This window comes from Notechis scutatus, chromosome 1 (assembly GCF_049901735.1).
Source record: "Notechis scutatus isolate UNSWTSFEM ecotype Mainland chromosome 1, rNotScu1.2, whole genome shotgun sequence".
NCBI classification, from domain to species: Eukaryota; Metazoa; Chordata; class Lepidosauria; order Squamata; family Elapidae; genus Notechis; species Notechis scutatus.
The window spans coordinates 219,077,385-219,103,937 of NC_142009.1; the positions used below are offsets into that span (position 1 = coordinate 219,077,385).

Below are 26,553 nucleotides of genomic sequence, written 5' to 3' on the forward strand. Positions count from 1 at the left end.
AGTGTCAGTATAAAGTATATATAGAAATTAAGAATCTGAATGTTCCAATATTCTAATAGAATGTTTTATATTATTTCTGTGAGCTTTAATAGAAATTACTTTTTGTTCACAATAGCTGTTTTCCTTTTTAATGATAGGAATCAGCATGAGAATGAAAACAATTTTAATTTGGATTTTTGAAAATATATAAACTATAGAGGATTACATTTCAAAAGGTTTGGTTTAATATTTTACATCTTTTGTTCAAATTTCATCTCTGTTCAGTTCCTATTTTGTACAATCAGCTATAGATACATATCGTCTCCAAAACTATTTTATAGCGATAAAATGAAGCAGAAAGTTTGCTAGAAATTACTGTAATTAATATTAGTTTGTAAGCTATCCATTAGTTTTTTTCTCCCTCTAATATGCCTCAGAGTTTGTTTTATTACAAGAAAATATACTTGTTAGTTCTCTCTCCGACAAAAATTCTGAACAAATAATTTGGGGTCTTTAAAATTATTTCCCAATTATAACTAAATTTTAATATTCTAAATGTTTTGATCAACTACTTTGTGGAATGAGTGTCATGCTCACAACCTGTTTTTTGTTATTTTGCCTGACTAGTTTTAGTTCATAAGGTATTTATAAAATAAGCACAGAAATCAACTCAAACTACATAACAGTTAGATGCAAAAATGAATGTGTGGGACCATATATGGTTTATTAATTGTCACATATGTAGAATCCAATTTCTACAGATGCTTTTACACGTACAGCTCAAACATGTATGACTGTGATTTTCCAAGTATGAGTAGACTTCATCTCCTATAATTCCTAGAACGGATAAAGTTTTGAAATAGGTCCTATACTTCTCAAGATCCAGATTCCCAACAGCTGGTTTATAGGCAGGAGAAAAATGCATTCATTTGTATACTTAATAAAAACCAAATTACATATACCAAATCTCATCACTTGACTTATTTCAAATGAGCTTGAAAAAGTCAAATTAGGAATTTTGGGCAACTGTTACTGATCAGAGGGACTAATACTGAGTTAGATCCAATGGTGTGAGTTCACTATGAGACAGCTTACTATATGTTTACTGTCCCCAGTTGTTGTGAATACGCAGTCACTGATGCTATCACATTTCAAATCCTCTGAAGAATGTGCACCATTTGCTATTAGAAGTTCATTTAAACACTTCAGTATATAAGCAGCCAAGCAATTATGCCAGGAGATGCAGACTCTGAATTTGCAACAAACCAAAGCAGCATAGGCAAGGATGAGGGATGCTGGGAACTGTAATTCAGCAACTGAGAAACCCAAGTGAAATCATGGTTTAATTCTTAAACAATGTTAAATAATACTGATTTCATAGATTTTTTTTAAAGTAAACAACTTCTAAATCAATTGCTCCATTTTTAAGACATTATAGGGGAATACATTTAATGAATTTAGGCAGCAAGCAGTTCCGACACTGGAATGAAATTTCCACTGAATAAAGGATCAGAGTATCAATTAAGGCTGCAGAAAGCATAAAAAAGAAGCAGTTTTAAGGTATATTAAGAAGGATCTCTCTCAAAGAGTTACAACATTTCTGTAATTGCAAGGCTCATGTGGATCTTTCAAAAACTAAAGCCTTCCTCAGATTCCATTCTGAACCTTGAATCTGTGTATGCCTAAATTTATATGGCCATGCATCTCACACAAATGATTTTGAGCTGCTTGCAAAGATTAAAAACAAAATGCTAAATTAATGCCTAAACTATGCAAGTTATTTTCTCCAGTAAATTTCTGTAGCTCCTTCACTCCTTCACGCTAAAGGTCATGCGATATTAAATTAGGTTCTACATATAGAAACCAGAGAGACATGAATTACATCTTTTTTGCTTGCTTTCTTACTGCATAAATCCCCTAGCTTCTTTAAAAAAATTACCAAGGTTCTTTTTGTTCAAGTTTCTCATTGTAGTTATGTTTACCTATTTCAGAGATGGCTATGAAGCTCTACCTTCCTTCATGATTGCTGAAAGCTTCTATGTATTGTCAACATAAAACATCTACTTTGGGCTTGAGCAAATTTTGGTCCTCCAATGAGGATTCTGAAACACCTGTTAGCTAGCATATGCCTATGATCACTGGGGCTGACATTCAGCAGCATCTGGAAGGTTACATACTGCCCATTCCTGTTCAAAATGAAATCTACAGGTTCCAAATTGTTGTATGCATAAAAATAGGTATCTGTCAAATCTACATCCCCAAAGAATGCTTTGTTACTGAAAGCTCTGTTTCTGAAAATTATGACATCTCCATTTGCATTTAGGATAGATGACACTGAACCTCGTCCATTCTTTGGTTGTTGGAAGAGCAATCTGTGGTGTTTTAATTTGTCTTGCCAGATCCCATAAACATAGTCACATCCTGCCTTCTCTAACCCACAATAACAATATGTGAACTAGATATCTGCTTCAGCTTATACATTCATGTATCATTTATCACTGTGTTATTATGCCAATATAAAGTCAATATGCCAATATGCTAATATACAGTAAATAAAACTTCTTTATAGTTTTCCTATTTTAGCATTATCTGGTATTTTTTTCACATAACCTTAATTGATAAATCTAATCTTTATATTCAGACATAACCTTCAATTTTTTAAATATCCAGACATGGTGGTATTTTTCTTCTTCATACTGCTACTTGTTTATTTCCCTATTTTCTAATATTGCTTATGTCTGAAACAGTTGATTTATCACTTTTTCAAGTCATGGGTATGGGACCATATGAAATGCTGCACAGCCCTCTTTTCTCAAGCCTTCCGAAGCCTTCACTGAAAATGATCAAAGCAGTTTCATGCCACATACTAAATGAAAACAGTGTATATACTCCAATATAGACATAACAATTCCAAAAAGTTGTGAAAAAGAAAAAAAATGAAGGTAAAGGGATAGAATCCTGGCACATTGATTTATGTGACTTAGTTTTATGTGGTATCATAACCCCTATTCTTAAAACTCCTTCTCTTAAAGCATGCCCAGATCTAAGCTAGGTACTCTAAATCTTCCAAAGCATCATGATACATGCTTATTCTTGGAATTTTTAAAGTACTCTACAATCTGAAAAAGTATTTTTTTACGACTGACCAGAGAAGAGCATTTATATAAAGTATATCTGCTCAATGGAACTTTTTCCAGCTTGGTGCTTTTTGGGGGTTCCTCTCACATCCTGTTTGGAAATGAAGAAAATTTCGGTTTAAAAGAGCACCAAATTGAGAAAGAATGGTTTAATAAATCAGCCAGAGCTATTTTTAAAAGTGTAATGATATACTTCTACATGCCATTTTTATTGACCCCATTAATGATCAGTGACAAAAGAAGAAAAAAAATGATAACTGAATAAATTTAGCCATCTGTATAAACTTCATCCCATTATCCAGTGAATAACTATAAAAAGTTCTTGTACAAGGAAAGTGAAGGGTCAGACTTTTTGGCAATACCTCAATATTAACCTTGGATATAGATATATGAAAAGACTGTCCATCTCCATCTTTTTAATTTAGCCACCACTGCTCCACAATGTGGAAAACAGTAAGGAGTGAGTGCTCACTCAGGAGTGGAACTCTGTGTCTTGGTATCACCTAGGCAGATACCAACAACTCTCATGGGAGAAAGAAAGTAAAGCCAACTATAATGCATCATTAAGTTTCTCTGGTTCAAACAAACCGCTGGAAACATTTTCTGTATAAGTTTCTTAATTTTTTTTTTATAGTTCAAATGGAGGAAGTGCATGATAAGGACTGGTGGATTTTTTTTAACCACCCACTTTTAAAACAAAGACTGTATCCAATTCATGAAACTACAGAATGTGAACTTTCACATTAAAAAAAAAACCCTTCTGTTAAACATTGAGAGCAAATGTAGCAAACACTATGGTTTCAATACATGACCACGAACCATCACAACACCATGAGTAAAAATGTCCACATTTTGGGAGGAAACCAAGCCTTTGGGAGGAAGGGTATAATTACTCAATGGAATAAAAAATTTCTAGCTTGATGTCATTCATACGTCTTGGATTTCAAGTACCACAATTCTCAACAAATGTATTGAAAAATTGGATTAAGCTTAGAACTCTCCTCTGCCTCAAAGATGCCTAGTTTATTTACTCCCAATTTAAGGCGGTATAATTTGCCAGAAAATAACTACTAATGTTCTGAAATTTACTATGGTCATTATGGAAATGCTAACTCACTGCTCAGGGTTGTTGTTTTTAAGATAAAGCCTTATGCTGTCCATCTAATGTGTTGGCAAAGCAGCAAAACTGATACCACCATAACTTATTTTAAGCAGCACTATACAATTTTGTCAACTTGTGGTTTAAAAAAAAATCACCAAAGACTTAAGCCTTTAAGAGCACACAAAATGAAACCACAAAGAAAAGACAGGTAACTTTGGTGGAATATCAATGAAAACTTGCCATTTAAACAAAAAAGGATAGTGAAGAGTTGTTGAGGAGTGCCCTTGGAGCAGCATCCGGAGGTAAATTCAGAGTGCACCATACGACTAACAGGTAAATTGCTTATGATACAAGGAAAAAATGCTTGCATTACTGTTTACCAGTGACAGCTGCTTTCAAGAATCATCCTTCTTGGTATACATGAATCTGTTGAACTTCTTATATCAATGTGAGTTGAAAAATGTATTGAATTCAGATTTCTTCTTATTAATTCAGTCCTCTATTGTTAGTAGTAAAATGTCTTGTTAGTACTGTCATCTACAAGTGTAGCTCTTAAAGATCACAATAAGCAACATCGTTCTTTAAAACTCTTCTTATTCTTGCTGCTTTTTTTGCCATTCTTGTCTTTATTGTCTGACATTTTCTTGGATCTAATTTCTCTCATCAAATCAAAAAATACCTAAAAAAGAGAGAAAAATAGACAGTATTATCAGCATTTGGAACTGGCTGGTATAAAGGAGTAGTGCATGTTTTGAATTAATGCAACATACTATGAAAAAAGATAATAAATCCCTAAACATATTGTTTATTCACAATAGTGATTTTAAATGGCTAATTTTTAACCATGAAAAATTTATTACACAGGTAGTTAGTCCTCAACTGATAACAATTGATCCCAAAGTTTATGTTGCTAAGTTTTAGGTGAGTTTTGCTCCATTTTACCACCTTTCGTTACCACAGTTGTTAAGGGAATTACTGCAGTTGTTAGTAACACGGTTGTTAAATAAATCTGGCTTCCCCATTGACTATTGTCAGACCTTTGTCAGAAAGTTGCAAACGGTGATCACATGACCTCAAAACAGTACCCATCATAAACATGAATCAGTCTCCAAGTGTCCAAATTTTGATCATGGGACCATGGGGATGCTGTAACAGTCGTAAGGGTGAAAAACGAAAAGTTGCTTTTTTCAGCGCATTATAACTTCAAACTGTCACAAAACAAATGGTTATAAGGGCTACCTACCAACTATTTGGGTTTAGTGCAGAAATCACAGGAACTCTCAAGGAATGGCATACTTCAGTCACACTTAATTTTTCAGAGCTGGTAAGCAAGCTTACAAGATTCCAAAATTAAATGGGCAAGAGACAACCCAAGAGAAAAGGAGCCATTGTTGGCTGCAGGACACAATCCCAAAAGCGGACATCTTTTTCTGAGTTAAAAAATAATGCTGATGAAGCTCTCAAGTTTTTGTTTCCTCGCTATAGCTAAACTTAGCTCCACAAGCATTAGACTGGTGAAGCTAGATTTAAGCGAATGAAAGAAACTTATGAGGATTTGTTTTCCTCACTATTGAAAGCCATAGTTCTACTAACACTGGCAGAGCTAAAGCAAGTGAGGAAAAGAAAATGGACAGCTTTGCCAGTTTTATTTTTCGCTTGGAATTTGGGGACTATCTTTATGTAAACACATTTTATCTATTCTTACAAAACTGCAAGGAACCAATTGTGCTTCTGTTAAGATTTATGGCAATTATCACATTAATACACTGCTCAAAAAAATAAAGGGAACACAAAAATAAGGCATCCTAGATCTGAATGAATGAAATATTCTTATTAAATACTTTGTTCATTACATAGTTGAATGTGCTGACAACAAAATCACACAAAAATTATCAATGGAAATCAAATTTAGCAACCCATGGAGGTCTGGATTTGGAGTTACACTCAAAATTAAAGTGGAAAAAAACACTACAGGCTGATCCAACTTTGATTTCACAGAAGTGTGATTGACTTGGAGTTACATTGTGTTGTTTAAGTGTTCCCTTTATTTTTTTGAGCAGTATATATTGTAAGAGTATTTCACCAAATCTACAATAATTTCTACTATACAGGTAGTCCTCGACTTATGACCTGTTGCTTAAGGACTGTTTGAAGTTGTGACATACTTTCTCAAAGCTACTTACAACCCATTTTCAGAGTTATGATGCTGCACCCATATCCCATGGTCACATAATCCTATTTTTGGAGCTTGTCAACCAATTCTCTTTTATGGCCACTTGCAGCAACCCACAGTTAGGTGACCATGATTTGTTATATTTTGTGTGTGATTCCTAGCATTTACTTCCACTTTCCAGCAAAAAAAAAAGGGGGGGGGCATCAGGGAAAAATGGAATTGGTTAATGGCTGCCATGTTGACTTAACAATTGTCCTAAAGTGGTCGTAACTTTGAATCTAGTCACATGATGTCTTGACTTAAATACTGCAATGATTTACTACCATAATCCTGAGCTCAAGTCAAGGTTTGCCTGTATTGTGATAATATATATAATTTGAAGTTTGGGGAATAATTGAAGAAAAAAGTTGGCAACTGAGATATCCTTCTATTTACAAAAGGTAGCTATAGTTTATTATGTCACCATTTGCTCAAGTTCTTTCATTAAATCGAAGTGGTTAATAACTCTTACAGTGATTACTTTAAGATCTTCTATAAGATGTGGAGATCTCACAAAGTGCCAAATTCTTTTGCCTTACATTTATATACAAGTATAATTTAAGGGGGGGAAAAACCTGTCAACTGTGATCAGTCTCATTTATGAAACATTGCTGAATAGAAACTCTTACTTTACCTTATCTACATTTGCTCTTGTTTTTGCTGATGTCTCTACATACTGCACCCCCCACTCTTCTGCTTTACTTCGAGCAGCTTCTACAGGCACTTGTCGACGGTCCTCCAAGTCTGATTTGTTTCCCACTACTAGTAATGGTATTTTATCCTCTTCAGCTTTTACACGGAGAATCTGTTCTCTAGTACAAGCATATTAAAAGCAAAACAATAGATAAGGCCTTAATCAATATTTCCTGCTAGGGTGCAAAATGCATATATGTCAGAAGCAATAAGTGTGGTATGCCAAGGAATTGCAAAGCTATTGTGTACTACACTTACTGTCAAGCAGAAGAGTAGAGTTGCAGGTCCCAAGTACCAGAGTTCAATCTGGCAGGACCCAGATGGTATGCCTTTTTCCCGGTTTCCGGTCAAAATATAATATTTTACCGCAACTAACTGATGCAATCAATTGTACCAGAGGTGGTATTCAGCAGGTTCTGACCAGTTCTGGAGAACTGGTAGTAGAAATTTTGAGTAGTTCGGAGAACCAGCAAATACCACCTCTAACTGGACCTGCCCCCATCTATTCTTTGCCTCCCGAGTCCCAGCTGATCCACTGGGTCTTCTTTTGTTGCCCTGCACAGGAGAACCGAGCTGGAAAGCAGGTTAGTGGGATGGGGAGGGAATAGGATTTTGCAGTATCCTTCCCCTGGAGTGGGGGAGGGAATGGTGATTTTATAGTATCCTTCCCCTGGAGTGGGGTGAGAATTGAGATTTTACAGCATCCTTCCCCTGTCACACCCACCAATCCATACCACAGCCACCAAGCCATGCTCACAGAATTGGTAGTAAAAAAAATTTAATCCCACCTTTGTATTGTACCTATTATTTTATCTACACACACACACAAAATAGTTAAATATACTTTAAATGAAATTAAGTGGGAAGTATACACATTATACAGTCAGCACCACACTTCCCATCAACGAAACATAACACTATTAGCATAATCAGCTCAAAAAATTATTAGCTATTATTATTACTGTTATGCCAAAGCAATAAACAGCAAGATGAAGGCCAAATTACAGACCTTAAATTTATCATGTGAGCCTGCTGTAGAGGCTTTTAACTCTTAGTGTAGGGCTGAGAGACAAAGTGGCCCATCCACAAGGAAGGTCAAAACTCGGATCTCCCAGTCCAGCAATTTAACCATTATTCCACACTGGCTCCATAAAATAATATACTGATATAAAATGCAGTTGTGTTTCGCACAGTTACAGCTATTGCGAACATTTATATCAACAGAGGGAGAATTAAATAGTAAAAACTATTAGCTGCTCTACAAAATGCACCCCCACAGCCATATTTAATCAGTAGCCTTTGCCTCTTCAAATGTGTTAAGTATCTTCCTGTTCAGTTTAGCAGATGTTCAAAGCTTAATGCGTTCTGGAAATGAAAGGAAAGATGACATCTTTCTTTTGGACACATTATAGATTCAATCAAAAATCAAACTCCAATTAAAACATCTAGAGATCATATTTACCTAAATTCTGCTGTGGCTGTAAAGGATTCATGCTCAGTTATGGAGAAAACTAAGAGAAAACCTTCCCCACTCCGGAAATAGTTGTCTCGAATAGCTGCATAATCTTCCTGCCCAGCTGTATCCAGAATATCTATTTGGACTTCTTCACCATCTAGAACAACTTTTTTTCTGTAACTATCAGCCTTGGTTGGTTCATAGTCTTCAACAAACTAGAAAGCATAAAACAATAGTTAGAAATAAGTTTCTAGCACTTCTTTGGATGGCAAATTAAGTTATAGAGGATTATCCAATTAACATTAATAACTATTTGCAGCTCCAATGCGTATAGCACTGAAATCAAAATATTTCCTTCATTTATGTGTTAAAGATCTGCTTCAACTAATAATCTGGGGATAAAAACAATGTACTCTATTTTTTTAAAAAAAATCATCTTGTAGATTTCATAGGTAAAAATTCTGCTTTGGTTTATCGTAAGTAAAGGCAAATATTTATTCTGGAATGAAGATTCATGAAAGCCCTTCACGATAAAATCTATTGCCATTAGAATTTGTTCAAGCAATTCTAAGTCTACCTCTGAAGTCTTAAGCATTATCTATTTTTTTCTTGAGATTGCAGCCCAGTCAGATGTTATGCTTCTGTCACATTAGCATGATCCATAAAATGGGGTAAAATTTAGTATTAATAAGCATTTGTACATTGTATACTTCATTCTTGGTGGGAGACTGCAAATAGTATACTGACTTGCAAGGTAGCTTTTATATTAGAAATCCTACCTTACACAGAATTAAAATGCTTGGGAAAAACTGGGTTTGATTGTGCTCATGGCATACTAGTAAAAATGTCCAAACTGACCCAGGTGTCTTTACTATTAGCAGGAAATGCTTCATGTGGCATGGACAGCTAGTAACCTAATCTACTCCTTTCCTGTCTTACTGAAAAGTATTATGTGGGTATCAAAAGCCACATTGGATGGCTGATTTATGTGCCCCATCTACTGATAACCATGGCATGTAGAAAGTTACAACTTGAGTGTAAGAGAAGTAAATGACATTTAAGGGCATGAATTAAGGAAATGAAAATTAAAGAAAAACAATTATGTTCTATGCTGTGGAACTAAGATAAAAGAAGAAAGGAGTAATAAATTTGAATGAAGGCATAGTTGAACTAATGGAATGGAGATGATGAAAACATATAAATCAAAGTGTAGATGTAATTATGAAGTATCTAAAATGTATGATTTTGATATTCATAACAAACACATAAATGGATAGCATCTAGATTGTTGTGGATGACTATAATTGTAGGCTGGTGATAACTGTGAGTTACAATCTGGTGAATAATAAGCACTCTAGTAAATGTTGATAATGAAATGGTAAGGAAAAACTGTAGCAAAAATTATACAATATTTTAAATGAATTTTCTAAAATCCATGATCAATTATAAAGATGACCATTAGGAAAATATATGCTTAGAAAAAGGCATGTTTTAAATACAGGTAGTCTTCTAGTTATGAATGTAATGGAGCCTGCCCATTACATTTGTAACCCAAGGATTCATGGGAGTGAATATCAGCGAGGCCTGCGCAGGCCTAAACGGAGGTACAGAGGGATGGGCCCGCCCCTCCAAATCTCCATTTTGGCCTGGAATGTGCTGGGCAAGGCCTGCGCAGGCCTAAATGGAACGTTGGAGGGGCAGGTCCACCCCTCTGAACCTCCATTTTGGCTGGCAAAGTGCAGGACAAATGTTGCAGAGCCTCTGCGGTTATTCATAAGGGTGAACAACTGCTGGGATGCTGCAAGATTCGTAGTTTCGGGACTTGTTCCTAAACACTAGGGGATGCTTATCATGTAACTTTGAATGTTCGCTAAAGAAATGCTCATAACCTGGGGAATTACCTGTATATAGTTTAAGTCAATACATATGTATACATAGAAGAATGAATGATTAAGTATGACTACTTTGATAATTTGATAGTAGATTAAAGATTACTGGCATCAGGAAAGAGTATAATGGGGATGAGAAGTTCTCAGTTTAAGTCAGGCCATTGTTTCTGGCAGTGTCAACAATAGATCTTCAGAAAATGGGCATAAAACCTCCAGAAAAGTAAAAATAATTAGACAGAAAGTAAAAGGGGAGAAATAAGAGCTTTATGTGGAAAAATGTAGAAGATAAATTAATTTCCTAATAGAATGAATAAATGTAAGGAAAGAGAATGAAAAAACTCCTTGGAGAGAATACATAGAATTACTCTAGGAGGACGCAAATATGAAATAGTAGTGAGAACTTGAAGTATGAAAAACAATTCCCAGCAGAATCATTAAATGAAAGAAGACATGGATGAGAAACACGCCCAGCAAAGAATGACTGCTGTAAAAGAGAAAAAGAATGTATGTGTGCAAGAACAAAAGTTTGAAAGGATGTAATCAAAGAGAGCAAGGAATACTTAAGAAAAAAATGACAAAGGCCAGAACAATTTTGTATATAAATAATTACAACATGACTAAGGCCAGAACTGACATGAATGCTGTCTATGTTGGTGAAAACAGGCTGTTAAAATGTTGAAAATAGTAATGCTGCAGGAATAACTGGTGTACATGGAAAAATGTAGCAGTATGGCTCTTTTAAAAATTTATGCCACTTTCTTATATATGATTACATTCTTAAGAGAACTAAGAAGTTTAAAAGCAAAAAATAAATGTATGAAGTGGTATACTGGTTTTGGAAAAAATATAGTTTCAGGGATAAAAAGTTATAAAGAGATGTTATTTTACTGATTATTCTAGAATGCTTCTTATATTTAAAACCCTGAGATCTAATAAACAGATCTAATAAACAGAATAAAATTATATCTCTTTCTGAAAAATGCTCTACAAATTTATGGTCTTGTATTGATATCCCACAATGCACAGTAAAAGCAGTTTAGTGCAGATTTAGTACATCATTTTAATACCTATAAATAGAAAAATGACAAATATCTTACCTCATCATACATAAACTGAAGTGTAAGTGCTGATTTGCCCACGCCTCCACTACCAACCATGATTACTTTGTGAAGGGCAAGAGAGCTTTGACTTTTTGCCTTACTAGCAGCCATTTTTAATATAGTTGTCAGGTATCAGCTGAGTAGACTGATGAGCTAGAAGCCAAAAAATAGATGTTTTGTTATTCAGATCAAGAATTTAATCACCAGAATGACAGAATTATCTGATGCAATCAGACAAAATTTCAACTATGTCACAACCTTTGAGAAGGACTAAATAAATATTGATGCTTTAATTGCAATTTCATCTGGATAAACATTGAAACAATTTAGAATACAATATGATGAATAATTATTAGGCTTTCCTTATAATTCTAGTACGATTTTGAATAAGTATTTGCAAAATCCTATTTCCCTTTTCAAATGGCAAACTTATAATTTCATTTGAAAAGACATTGAGTTTGGCTTCAACTATAGTGTGTAAAGAAGTTAATTAAGATACATGCAATTTTAATTTCTGTTAAAATGTCAACTTTGTAATTTAGTTGACATTAGAAACAAATATGATGAAATAGAAAAGAAAAAAATATAACCTTTAAACTTGCTCATAGTGCACTAAATATTTGATACCTATTTTAAAGTTTGGAGAACTCTCCTAAAATAGATTTTGAAGGCATAGAGGGAATTGCTGGGAAGATGTGAAAATATTTTCTGGCAATGCATGGGAAGAAATAACTGCATTATCTATCATGGAAATTTATCACTGAATTGTGCCCCAAAAGCTGGAAAGTTCCCGTCAACCAAATCTTTAACATAATGTATATTATAAGAGGAACAGAAGAGGGGTTATACTGGAAGTTTGATGCTTTTGTCTGTGTAAAGGTCAAATTATGACTAGTCATTAAGCTAAAGTTATGACAGATTCCGCAGGGCTACATATGACCCAGATTTGAAGTTCCAATGACTGGACACCCCCTGTGGCCATATTTTGGATTCTTGGCAACCAGCTCGTATTTACAACTCTTGGACATGTGACTGCAATTTATGATGCATTTTACCAGAAACTGGCCTTTATTTCCAGTTTCTGGCAAAAAAAAAAAAAGCCCACTGAAAACAGTGGATTTGCTTAAGACCGCCAGGTTCACTTAACAATAGCTACAACAAAAATTGTAAACTCAGGTACCCACTTAATGACTGGCATAACTTAAGTGCATAATTCTAGACTCAACTACTTGTGCAATGTATTTATTTATTTTCTGTGAGGCTCATAAATTGAAAGAAATGTTAACATCAAAATTGGCCATACAGTACTATATAACACAGACTGCAAGACTATTGAGTCTTCTTACGCTTACTTGATACTCAAAAATAGCAAAATACTTTGAAATTCTTATAGTTTTCTCCACATTCATTCAGATTTGAATATTTTCCTCAATTAATAGAAATCTCCCTGAGATAATTTAGATTTTTAGGAATTGCCCTGTAGAGATTAGAGTTGGATAATCAATAGTTTCTGCTAAACAGCATGGTTGGGCATCATAACAGAGAAAGTTGCGATGCCTGTCCACTACAAGAGCATTCCCCTAGAGATCCATCAATATTCTAAAACCCCAATTGCTTTCCCAGACCTTGTACTAAGATGGGTGCGTTGTGGATGGGTTTTCCCAAACATAATCCCCCCCTTTTAAAATTCTTTTATTTTTTATAGTATAAGTTGAATGCACTTGTCTGGAATAGTGTGGCTTTCTATGTTTAATTAAATACCTTTCATATTAATGAAATAACCACAACATAGTTTTCAATCCATATCATATAAGATTTATGTAAGGATATAAAATATTTAATGGCTTTCAAATTTGATTTCCTCCTCAGATTTGCTCAGAAATTCTACTTTTATTATCATTGACTCTAATCAAGCAAGCAGCTACAATCTTCCTTCTTTCACTTGCCATGCAGCTGGCATTGCACGATTTCTCAAGCCAGACTGCAACTGAAAGCGGTCATTCTTTAAGAACAGAGTTTGGGCCACTGATCTATATTGATACACAACACTTTTGTAAAAGCCTTCTAGTACTCCATTTCTAAGACAATTTAACTGTTAACATGAAATCAGAAACTGCAAAACTAAACATGTGAATTCTATTTTCTCTTATTGTATATCTGATAAAAAGATGAAGCCAAATGGATTATAGTATTTTAGGTGGCTCAATTATGTACAACATAATGATTCAGAGTTTATATTCACAAATTCTACTGAAACATTAAATTTTAAGACATGACTTTAGAAATCAAAACCTTTCCTATTAGCACAAGAATAATAAATCTCTCCTTGCTCCTTCCCTCTCAATTTTCATTGCAGTCAGAAAAGAGCAAAGATGTTTCAGTTCATATTCAATGTTCCTCACTAAGAGGAGTTGTTCTGGAGTTGGCCCAAATTCATGTTCACTGCGTTGATGACGCTATCTAACCACCTCATCACTCTGCCATCCCCTTCTCCTTTTGCTTTCAATCTTTCCCAGCATCAGGGTCTTTTCCAAGAAGTCCTCTCTTCTCATTTGGTGGCCAAAGTATTTGTTCTTCCAAAGTTAGGGAAGACTTACTTTAGGATTGACTGATTTGATCTTCTTGCAGTCCAAGGGACTCTCAAGAGTCTTCTCCAGCACCACAATTCAAAAATGTCAATTCTTTGGTGCTCAGTCTTCCTTATGGTCCAATTCCCACTGCCATAGAAGATCATAGCTCTGACTCTACGGTCCTTTGTCAGCAAGATGATGTCACTGCTTTTGAATATATTATCTAGGTTTGTCAAATTTTTCCTCCCAAGCAGCAACCAACTTTTACAGGTAGTGCTTTACAATCACAGTCAAGCCCAAAAATTATGTTGCCAAGCAAGAGAGTTGTTAAGTGAATGTTGCCCCATTCTGAGACTTTGCTTGCCACAGTTGTTAAGTGAATCACAGTTATTAAGTTAATATCCTGGTTGTTAAATGAATCCAGCTTTTCCATTGACTTCCATTGTCATAAGGCCGCAAAAGGTGATCACATGACCCCAGAATACTCAACATCATAAATATTAGTTAGTTACCAAGCATCTGAATTTTGATCATGTAACCAATGGGGATGCTGCAACAGCCATAACTGTGAAAAACAGTCATAAGACTTACATCATAAGTCATCATACATAAGTGTTACATCAAGTGACTGCAACTTGTGACTTGATGCTAGCTTCCATAGATTGTGTTTGTTGGAAGCAGATTGCTAAGGTTGCAAATGGTGATAATGTAACTGTGGGACATTGTAATTGTTGTAAATGTGTGTCAGTTACCAAGTGCTCAAATTGCAACTACATGATTGCAGGGAAGCTACCACAGCTGTAACGTTGAGGACCACCCATAAGTCTCCTTTTTTAACACCTCTGTAACTCTGAGTGGTCATCGAACAAGTGGTTGATAAGTGAGGATTACATGCATAAGCATGAATTAACAATTTTCCTACCTGTAGGTCACTAACTCTTTCACTTTCTTTATTAGAGAATACATATTAATTTATGCCAAGGGTCCTCAAACTTGGCAAGTTTAAGCCTTGTGGAGTTCAACTCCCAGAATTCCTGAGCTAACATGACTGGAGGAGGAATTCTGGGAGTTGAAGTTCACAAGTCTTAAAGCTGTCAAGTTTGAAGACCCCTGATTATGCAGTTCATTGTGACCATTATCTCCAAAGCAATATAATTCGCATTAGCAAGAGTTCACAGTCAAACATATATATAGCTGCATTTATTAAAGTCATACATTTGAAGAAAAGTATAAAATTTGGGTCATGCTGCTGGTCCCAAACCATTAAATTTAAGTCATGTGATTGCTATTTATATGATTAGTTACTTAATTTTGTGGAAGAGGTACTTCAATTTTTCAATTTTTATTTGGCGCTTTTCAATATATCTAAATAAGATACGCAGAGCTATTTTTGCTTCTCTCCTGTATCACTTAATCTTGAATAGCTCAGAACATTAACAACATAACAGTATATTTTATGTACCAGAAATGCATTCATGAAATAAATTAAATACATCAAGGTAACTCTATTCTTGTATCTCATGCTATAGAAATATCTCCCTTTAATACTTTGTTCAATATAAAGAAATCCTTTTTTATACAATCCAAATCCTAATTCTGCCTGACTTTGCTGCATCTTTTAAACAAGAACATACTTCATTCTTGCTCAAAAGTTTATGTTGCTTTAAATGCAAATTTCTTCAAGAGATAAAAATGATGAGCAATAACCAACAGTACCTGCATTCTTCCACATTTAAAAACCCACACACAAATGTTGCCATGGCTACATGCTATCATTTTGCCCTGTGTTTACAACCATAATGCTATTCAGCAAAACTGAAGACACATACTGCCTTTTTGTGTATGGGATGAACAGCCAAGCCTGTTCAGTGACCAAACCTAAAAGTTTAAAGAGATACATGCTCACAACTCATTAATGATGTAATCAGAATTGGCACACTGAAGAGGAAAAACAAGCTTATATGCTAAGCTCCATCAACATCATAAGAACTTTAAAAATGACAAAACCAGGCTCAAATAGTGATGCAACGTTTTGGGTAAATGTAATCTTCAGGTTTCTTGATTCTATTATCTCCTTGAAATAGACACCTAACATTAGAATCATCATTACAAAGGCAGAACAAAGAATGTTCTGCCTGCATCAATTCAGAAAGCTCAGATTGCCCAAGGACCTGTGGATACAAAGTTATGATAGAAGCTGTCATTTGTTCCTCAATAACTGTCTGGTTTGGCATAGCAACCAAACAGGACAGGTACAGACTTCAACGGATAGTTAGGACTGCAGAAAAAACAATTGCAACCAGCCTTCCTTCCATTGAGGATCAATATACTGCACGAACCAGAAAGAGGGCTGAGAAAATATCTACAGACCCCTCACATCCTGGACATAAACGGTTTCAATTTCTTCCCTCAGGACACCACTATAGAGAACTGCATGCCAAAACAACTAGACATAAAAGTAGGGGTTTTGCCCATGCCATCACTCTGCTGAATACTTCATTCTCACAGAACTGCCTCATTTCTCATCTCTCCTACTATCTTCTATTGGTTTCTTATGATTTATCAATTGCTGTTTGGAACTTATGATGAATGATTGTAACCATGATTATGGACCTATTCACTTGCTGTTTATATGTACACCATGAGCTTATGCACAGGAGACAAATTTGTTGTGTGTCTAACCACACTTGGCCAATAAAGAATTCTATTTCTATTTTTTTATCAGGTTTCCATCCAGCAATCAACAATCTTGACATTTTTGTGATTGGGATTCAAACAATCTAGAAATGGCATAATACAAATCTAGAGACTTCTTCAGAATTTTAGATCATAGATTGCTAGCGAATGGCAATCTTGGATAACTAAATGCTCTTGTCCCTCCATCCCTATATAACATTTAAAATTACTAAAACGTCAGTCTAATCCTAAAATTGGAACCACTTGGTCCAATCACAATGAAAGTAGTTTTGATCTTAGAAACTTGGATTGGGATTTTTTTTTTCACCTTGAAGATTTTGTCTATTTCTACATGGTGTTAATAGTGAAGTAAAAATAAAACTGAGGTCACCAACCAACAAACACTGTAAGCTAAGGTACACCAACTTAGCTTCTTTAAGATGTCCCTTGAAAGGAAGGGTCTGCCTTCCTCAATTGGGTATTCTCAAGATACATTGGGAAAATAACTCCCCAAATTCCCAAACTGAATTGAATCATAGTTACCACAAAGTTACCATGCTGGGAGACGCTGCCTTGGCACTTTGTACATAATGAACCTAAATGTTGAATAAAGTATCTCATCATCCTGGATTCACAGGTAACAGCAATGAGATTTGCTGTTTCATGACTTTAAGCAAAACAAAAACCTCAAAACACTTAAGGAAAGTCGCAAGAAAAGCCTGAAATATATTCCAGCTGCGGGTGTTAGAGCATGAAAATAATTGCAACTAAAAGTTCTAATTTAAAGTGTTGGCTATGTATGGACTCTCTTTTATAACAAGCCAGTGTTATAATGATAAATTTTTCTAACAGCTAATATGCATGATTCTTTAGGAAATATGAATTTCTAATAGGATATTACATTTAAACTAATCTATCCTATAAGTGCAATAATTTTGAAGTACAATATGTGTTATTGTTACATCTTATAAACTGAACTATAGCTAAACCCAAAAAGATTGTAAGTAAAAATATAGTTTTCAGTGATCTGAAAAAATAATTTCTTTCTACAGATGGATTTATGTATTATCCCATTCTACAGCCATCCACACTTTGGTTTAGCATTATCACTGAACCAGATCAATATTAATGGGTTATAAACCTACTTGGAATGAACAACTAGAATAAGATAGTGGTGATAGGGATGGTATTTTCTTTCAAAATAAATGAAAGAAAATGTTACCTCCAGACAGGTAGTCTTTAACTTCCAACAGTTCATTTAGTGACCAAAGTTTACAAGGGTACTGAAAAAAGTGACTTATGACTGTTTTTCACACTTGTGATTGATGCAGCACCCCCATGGTTACATGATCAAAATTTGGATATTTGGCAACTGACTCTTATTTATGATGGTTGCAGTGTCCATCATTCACTGGCTGACCTAAACAACAGTCACTCAACTACAAATTTCTAGTACATGAAAAGTATATTTATAAATTCTGTCATTTTCTGAAGTTCCAAACAGTAATTTCTGAAGGAAAAATCACATTATTATATATTCTATGGTTATATACAACTGTAAAAATGTATGTATACCAAGATATCAATTAGTCCCATTTGTCTCCTATATGCTCAATCAAATCTGTTATATCCCGGCTTTCCCAAACAGACAAAATTTGACAAAACAAGATTGAAATCAATATACCAACCTCAGATTTACTGGCTATTTCCATTTTTTTTTTCAGTGAAATATTAGAACCTCATCTAGTAGATCTCTTCTTTCTTTCTGAATGGCAAAAGAGTCCCTAGTCTAGCCCTTCCTTACCTTTCGTTTATCTAGCAGTTTTGTGTTCTCAACTTACTGAAGCATTAAGCATCTGTGTAACACTAGCTAACATGCCTCAGCACATACAAAAAACAAGCAGTAATCACACAAGTCTGTATTTTGCAGTGTCTATAATGAGGAGGGGCCAGCCAGAAGTTGTACAAAATAAAAGAAAATATTACCTCATGGCACAAAAGAATGTCAGGGAAAAAAAGAGCTAAAAATATTGAGGCCTATATTAATAGCCTTAAAACCAGCAAAAGCAATTTTTTTAAACATGTCAGAATTAAGACATTGGCCAAAAAGACAGCTGAACCTATGGAAAACCAAGGAGTTCAAATACTACTAAAGAAGGATAAGGAGACTGCAGAAAAAATGCAAGAATGATTAGTATCTGTCTTCACTGCTGAGGATAAATGGCAGATATCCATGCTTGAAATGTATAGGTATAATCTGATACAATGTTATATTTGACTTCCAAAAAAAGTCCAGCATCCCTTGACAACATTCTTTAGTGTATAATTTAGTAATCATAAAACACAGCATTATAAAGTTATCTATTAGACTAGAGAACAAAAAAGGAAACAATGCAAACAGTGGAGTTTCCCTAGGAATCTGTACTGAGATTGAGAGAGATCTACTTTTGTTTAAATAAGAGTAACACAACCAAAGATTTCCAATTCAAGCGCTGTATTTATCCAAATCTGACCTCCATGAATGAGACACTACCAAATTGGAAATATTTTCTAGCAGATTAGAGGTTTTCGAACCTAGGCAGCTATAACATATAAATAATAATAATTTGAACAATTCCAACCATAAATAACCATGCTTTTTATTCTAACAAGCCAGCTTAATGCGGAAAATACACCAAGACAGTTCAGAAAGGCAAGCCCTTTTCAATGAAATCCAGAAAGGAATAGGGAGAGCAACAAATATATGATCTGTTGACACTTCATAATGACTTTACCCATCACCTCAGGTTCTTGCATGGGTCCCTATTATCTCCCCTGTTCATGGCAGAAAATAGTAACATGGTATCATTGTCCATAGTTAAGTAAAAAGAAAAAAGAAATCTTGAGGCCAATTTGCTACCACATCCTAATGCACTAAAAGTGGAAGCGAGATTTGACTGGGGAGGTCTGCTAAAAATCCAACCCCCACTTTTATGCTGGACTAGTTCTCTATAATCAACCTTTTTACAGATCGTTTGCCCCCACCCACCCCCCAAAAAACCCCAGGTACTTTAAAGGGGCATTTCTCCTCGCACGGAAACTCTTAATATGGGTAAATACACTTACTCCCATTATTTCCATTTACCCTCAGCTCAATGCAACACCCGGGTCTCGCAGCCTTTACAAAAAGGGATGGTCAGTGGCGTAGCCCTACGGACACATTTGGAGCCCCCACCCCGGACTGAGCGGCTTGCCAAAGACACCCCCTCACAAAAGGCTACCCCACCACCTTCTCTTTCCGCCCAAAAGGACCCAAGGCAAAAGCCCTCAGTATCCATAAAAAAAAAAGGCATCCGAACCACCTAAAGTTCCGCCGCCATTACGGGGTAAGAATGGAGAGGAAGGGAAAGGGAAACGATACAACCCCCCACTCCCCCTTTAAGGGATTAGTTACACCGATAAAGTACTTTCGTTGCCTGAGGGCTTTTCTATCAGGTCTACCGCAGGAGGAGGGGGAAGGGGGGGGCAATTTTTTTCCCCACACACACACCAACCCCGGGTTCGTTCCCAACTGCAATGCCACAAAATGGAAAACAAATGCCCAACCCCCGAAGCACTCTCTTCCCCTTTCCTCTCCTCGGCGGCACAAACAGCGCTGACGGCCGCGGCAACCTCGCTCGCCTTTAAAAAAGAGAGAGAGAGAGAGAGAGAGACAGAGAGAGGCTTGAAACTAGGCTGGCTCTTCTTTCTTGCCCGTCTCCTTCGCTCTCGGCTTCTCCGAAAGAAAGAGAAGCGCGGCATTTACCTTCCCGTGGCGGGGCGGCGGTCTGGGTATTGGTTGACTTTAAAAGCTGCCGAGCAAAAAACAAAACAAAACCCCAAGGTTCTCCCCCTACCCGAGGCCGGTCGGCTTCAGCGCCGCTACCCTCGCTTTTAGGGAGGCTGATATTAGCAGCAGCAGCAGCAGCATCAAGCGCTACCGCCTCGCGCACCCTCTCGTGCACGCGCTCGTTACCGCCCCGATGGAGGAAAGCCGTGCGCCCGCGCGAGCCTATAATTCCCCCGGATTCTCGACTTGCGCGCGCAGCTGCTTCCTTTTTTTTTTTTTTATTACCAACGTGGCGCGCTCATTGATGTCGCGGGTCAAAGCAAAAGCGCAGCGTCTTTGTTTGCATTCGCTCCACCCCTTTCTCTGGACTTCGCGCCCACTCCCGCCCGGCTCTCGAGCGCTTTTTTTTTTTTTTTTTTACAAGCCGCTTCCAGGAGCCATCCGCGTCCGACGATAAGGGGAGAAAAGAAGCGTGCGTCTCAAGCACGTGACCCTCTCTTGTCCAATTGGAGGTAGAAGAGGATTGGTTGAACTACCAGTACTAGAGAATGGATTACTATAGAGCGGATGAGCTTCTAGCAAGAAGATAAGGGTGTCATGTACTGTAATCATTCAGTGTTGGGAAGGTCTGGCTAGTGGCTACCCTTAAGGATACGCGTAACGACATTGTTTGTGCTCCCTTCATGTTTCGACAAAGAGACAAGGTGCTCTTTTTTCATCCTGGCCTTTTGAATTGGGTTTAGGCTAATGTTAGTATGGATTTTTGCTTGTGTCTCAGTTGTGCATGTTTTCCTTCTGCTGCTTTAGCTGTGCTTTTATCTCGTTTTATATTGTTGTTCCACTGGATTGGACTGCCGAAACGGAATGTTGCTGCAGCTGATAGGTTTACATGGGTTTTCCTTATTTATTCAATTTTCATAGCCAGGCTGTTCTTTAATATTGAGAAAGAGTGAGTTGGTGTTTCATATTCACACCTATTAACACATCAGCTCTTCTGTCTTAATCCATTACAGCTGGTAGAAATTTGTCAGTGCTTTTGAAATTATCGCTTCATGAGAAGCTGAAGTGCTAAGCAGTTAATTATGTCAATAGTAAAGCACTAGCACATATTGCATAGTAAAGCACTAGCACATTCTGTGTGTAAAGTCTTATTCGTGCTTTCAATTAACATGAATTCTTAATGGGCCATTTCTTAGAGGCTCTAGAGCTACAATGCTTCTCTTATGGATGTTTCTACTATATAGGGACAGTTTCAAATCTGTGATGTTGCTGAATGTCATTTACTGGATTTTGGTTTGAAATTGATAAAAATAGGCCTTGAAAGCTATGATTCCAGGCCCAAGATTGACTCAGCCTTCCATCCCTCTGAGGTGAGTAAAATGAGGACCCAGATTGTTGGCGGCAATATATTGGCTCTGTAAACCACTTTAGAGAAGCTGTAAAGCACTGTGAAGTGGTATAAAAGTCTATAAGTGCTATTGCTATTCTGTCTGGACCTGAGATGCAACTTTGTTGTGTTGCTGAATGCTTTCAAACATTGCATTAAACAATGATATGGTTTATCTAGGTTTGGCATAGCTTGGTCTGTGAAACCAGCCATTATGGCTTGTAATCAGTGGCTTGTGATTTATGTGTGAAACCAAACGTGGCTTAACTTAGCAAAACCTGATTAAGCTAACCACAGTTTATTAGAATGCAATGCTGTAATTAAACAATCAGATTAAAAGTTCCATTGAAACTTTCAGATTTTTGCATAAATTGAAGCATTTGATGATATTCCAAATACAAAATAACCAACCACATTTTAATCTAGCATGTTTATACAGTTGGTGTGTACTTCATTGTGTTTGTCATGCATCTGTCAGAGTCTGAATCCGAGGAGGAAGATGAACAGCTGACAGGGAGTGGGAGTGTGGCTCCGTTGGCTGTGAAGAAAACTGGGGAAGGACAAAGTCCGCTGGGCAGAGCAGGAGAAGGTAGAACAAGGGAGAGGGAGTTTAGAAGAACTCCCAGGCTCACCCCCTCTTCATCCTAGGGCACTCAGGGAGGAATGGAGAAGAGAGCAATGTGGGTTGCATGGCTTACAGGGAGGAAAGGGCCCTGATTCCCTTCATTAGCCATACCTGGGAATGAGAATTTAAAAGAGATGCAAGCTGCTGGGAACAAATGTGAGTTTATCTTGTGTTGACTTTGATTATCTGCGTTCCTGGCATCTTCCCAACTAGGTTGAATTACTGCTATTCCTTCACATCTGGAATTCCTTCTCTTGCTCTGCTGGACTAATTACCTCATCTTGCTTTGATTATAGTTACAATTTTTTGTTAACCATGTTTTGAACTTGATAGTCTACAGCCAAAGGGTGTTCCTGGGAGAGTTTTTCTCCAGCCAGAAGGTAATCAGGACATTAGGGGCAAAGCTGGAGCTAATAAAAGGACTCCTACTGATTATCTGACTATGGTGCCTTTGTGCCATGCCCTGGGTCATCACAGTGTCATTATGAATCAAAATAACAATGAATTATTATTACATTGCCAGTATGAGTTGCTGAAATGTCAGCAATAATAAAAAAAAACCTCCATAGTAGAAAAGATTCCTTTTTTATGTGTTATTGTTACACCTGAAGTCTGTATTGTAACATTCTTGAGCATCAGTATGTCCAATAACTCTTATCTTGGCATCAGGCAATCTCCATTTATTTTCATTATTATTGTGCTTTCAAGTCAATGGGGACTCCGGGCAACTGCCTGGATTAGTCCTTGAAGTTTTCTTGGAAGTGGTTTGCTCTTGCTTATTTCCAGGGGTGGGATTATCCCGGTTTAATAACCGGTTTGGTGATCACACACTTTGCGTGCACAGCTTTCAAAATTACTTATCTTCTATGTTACTTCTGGGGAGTAACACAGCTGAGATGCGGCAATCTGCTCTGCCGCACGTATCAGCTGAAAGGATATAGGTAAGTACAGCGCAGGGGCAGGTGGGCGGGCCAACCTGATCGTTGGAGATAACTGGTTCGCTGACCATTGGAGCTAGAGGTTCGCCTGAACCAGGAAAATCCCACCCCTGCCTATTTTCTTGGGCTGAACAGGAGTGGCTCCTGGTCACCCAGATGGCTTTCTGCCTAAGGCGGGACGAGAACTCACAATGTCCCAGTTTCTAGCCTGGTGCCTTAACCACTACACCAGATTAGCTCTCTCCATACCGACTTGATTTTCATTTCTTCTTATAAAGCCCTTTGATTAAAACGAATAAAGAAGTAGCATGTTGCAAAACAGAACTGCTTCTGGTTTGGTGAGAAGATTCCTGATAAATGAGTGATTGGGTGTGCTCCCTGGGACAGCTATTCTATAAGAATGCCCCTGACATGTCAAAATTCCCAGCCCACAAAAGGTTGAGAGCATATTTTATCTTTAAAATATCTTTAAAACTGTACCTTGTTACTAAAATTGCACTGAAATAGATTTTCTTTCCTCCAAAACCAGTTCAGTTCTATGCCCTTGCTTACCAGGTGGTCTCTATGAATTTGGGCAGGGGATTCTGAAGTGCTAGCAATCCTTGAAGATTATTCACTATTGAGAAGTGGTTAATATTTTTCTTATGGCTGTTTTTGCATGAAGACTATGTTAGCCTAACATGTTGTGCAAACATAGAAAATGATTCATTAATGATTCAATGTATGATGTCTGCTCAAAAATTGGAATACCTGAGCAAATACACTTCATTTGGGGGGAGAAAGATTTTTCATTTGGGTTTTTTCTCATCCCTTTTACTTATGCTCCATTCTAATGTGCTAATGCCTTTTGACAAGCACATCAGCATTCATTTTCTGACCGAAAAAGAAAAAAGGTCACTTGTGTCCAAAAATGAAATGAATAACTGAAAATGGATGGGTTAGAGATTTAGACTGACAATTTTGACTTTAACTGAAATTTAAAGTGTGAGAGCTTGCAGGCTTGGCAGTATTCATTTGTCCAAAAGATCATTGCACATTATAATTAATGCAGAAGAATGGGGATCAGGATAGTACCCATCCTTTTTAAAAGTTCCATTTTTATTATGTCTAGTTGTCAGCAATTAGATATAATAAAACTTGGGAGAATGGAGAAAAATGTGAGAGAAATTATATTAGATTTCTAATGAAGAGAAAGAAAAAAAAATCCCTTTTTGGATATTTGAGTGATTGAAATTATGTATGGGCTAAAATATATATTCCTTAATCATTGTTTTCTGTATAAATCACAATTGACTATTCAGCCACAATTTAGAAACTGGAATGAATGGGTTCCCACATTGTTTATTTTTATTTTTATTTATTTTATTTGTTTGTCAAACATGTACAAAATAACAAGTATAGGTATGAACATAAACATGAACAAAGGAAGTAAATATAGATAAATGGGGATAGTAAGACAGGGACGGTAGGCATGCTTGTGAGCTTATGCATGCCCCCTTTCCGGACCTCTTAGCAATGGGGTGAGGTCCATGGTATACAGTTTGAGATTGAAGCTGCGGTTGGGTAGAGCATTCCAGGCGTTGACCATTCTGTTGCTGAAGTCATATTTTCTGCAATCGAGTTTGAAGTGATTATTGTGTTGATACATCATGTTTCTGGCTTTGATTTGGCATGTAAACTAAGTTAATAAAAGTACTCTATGGAAACATCTCAAAATCATTTAGAATGCTGTCCATCTTTTGAAATGCTGTTGGACATATTTCCTTTACAATCAGTCAGATTTCGGAAATAACAGCTTCAATGCAAATGACCAGCTGTCTGCAAGGAGTATAAATCCTTCCATTCCCCCACCATCCAGTCACAGCTGAAGAAGCTTTTTGGATGAGAAGCGAAACGTCTTCAAATAAAAACCAGAAAGTCCAGTTACATCTTGCAGAAAGCACCTTTTCTCAACAGCTCCAATGCTTTCATAAACAACCTGAACAGCCCAGGCTCGGCTATTCTTAATACATACTTCAAAAGGGGAAAGAATCTTAACTATTTGATTTTATGTTAGCCATAGCACTACGTGAATTCTAAGGTATTGCAACTCCAACCATGGCATCTTTAATTATAAATAGCAAGAACTAGCCAAGATCAAATCCTGGCTTCAGACCTGGCATCTTAAACTGTAGCTATTAAAAGCAAAACTTTTGAGGCTATCCTGCTGTCTCTTAAAAAAAGAAAGAAAGGAGTGGACATTAAACAAGTTTAAACAAGAAAGAAACAGGATTTTTCTGAACTGGATTGAATTAAAAATGTATTCATCTTCTGTAAGCATCCTCGCATCCCTTTGTCCATACATTATAAATGATTTCTTACATTTAAAAAGTCTACAACTGGATTATTAGAGTAGAGATACCTTTCCCCTATCTCCTTTGCTAGGATCTTCACCTGCCTTTCAGGCAGATGCTGATTGCTATCATCATGTCTTGTTTGTGTTGGATTTCAGTAACTACCCAGCTCCTTTCCAAAACTCTGAATCAGCAGCTGTATCTTTGTCCTCCTTGCCCTTTTTTGCATTCTTCAGAGATCTCCCATGCAACCCAGAGAGAGCTTTCAGGTCAGATGAGTGAAGTGAACCTTGAACAAAAGCCAAACTCTGTTCTCCACTCCCTCGTTATTACTGAGGCTTTGACACATCCATCATCACTGACCTTGAAACACTGAAAACCCTTCAGAAGCCAAGCAGAAGTTGACCAACTGAGGAGCGGAAACACTGTGTCTGCTTTTTGGGTCATTTGTAAATACAGAATGGTTACTAGGTGGAGGGGGAAATAATTATCAATAAAATAATTGTGACAAATGAAAAGGAAATCACTGTGCTGCCACCAATGAAACAAAGGAGATGAGAGACTTTTCAGTCTTAAAGAACCACCTCTTCTAGGATAACTGGTTCTCTTGCCACATGGATATTTTTATTAGACAGGACTGGCAGAGGG

General features: G+C 36.7%; 2 protein-coding genes across 7 annotated transcripts in view; one reads left to right on the forward strand and one right to left on the reverse strand.

Annotated features, from left to right (window-relative positions):
* Positions 1 to 682: 682 nt before the first annotated feature.
* RALB (RAS like proto-oncogene B) lies at positions 683 to 21,118 on the reverse strand. Of its 6 annotated transcripts, XM_087950283.1 has the most exons (7): positions 20,599 to 20,817; positions 20,344 to 20,474; positions 14,166 to 14,285; positions 11,566 to 11,721; positions 8,586 to 8,794; positions 7,065 to 7,242; positions 683 to 4,897 (listed from the first exon to the last, which is right to left on the reverse strand). In XM_087950283.1, the coding sequence occupies exons 4-7, from the start codon at positions 11,677 to 11,679 to the stop codon at positions 4,778 to 4,780; spliced, it is 621 nt and encodes a 206-aa protein (XP_087806409.1). In that variant the 5' UTR covers positions 11,680 to 11,721; positions 14,166 to 14,285; positions 20,344 to 20,474; positions 20,599 to 20,817; the 3' UTR covers positions 683 to 4,777. The 6 variants fall into 6 exon arrangements, with proteins under 6 accessions (XP_087806409.1, XP_087806410.1, XP_087806411.1 ...); XM_087950284.1 differs by lacking the exon at positions 20,344 to 20,474; XM_087950285.1 differs by lacking the exon at positions 14,166 to 14,285 and having other exon boundaries at positions 20,348 to 20,474.
* Positions 21,119 to 21,166: 48 nt separating this feature from the next.
* The window catches only part of LOC113410770 (leucine-zipper-like transcriptional regulator 1), a 51,501-nt gene continuing 46,114 nt past the window's right edge, over positions 21,167 to 26,553 (forward strand). Inside the window, exon 1 of the mRNA XM_087950277.1 lies at positions 21,167 to 21,326. The gene's annotated coding sequence lies outside the window, so the exon portion shown is untranslated. The remainder of the gene's footprint in view (positions 21,327 to 26,553) is intronic.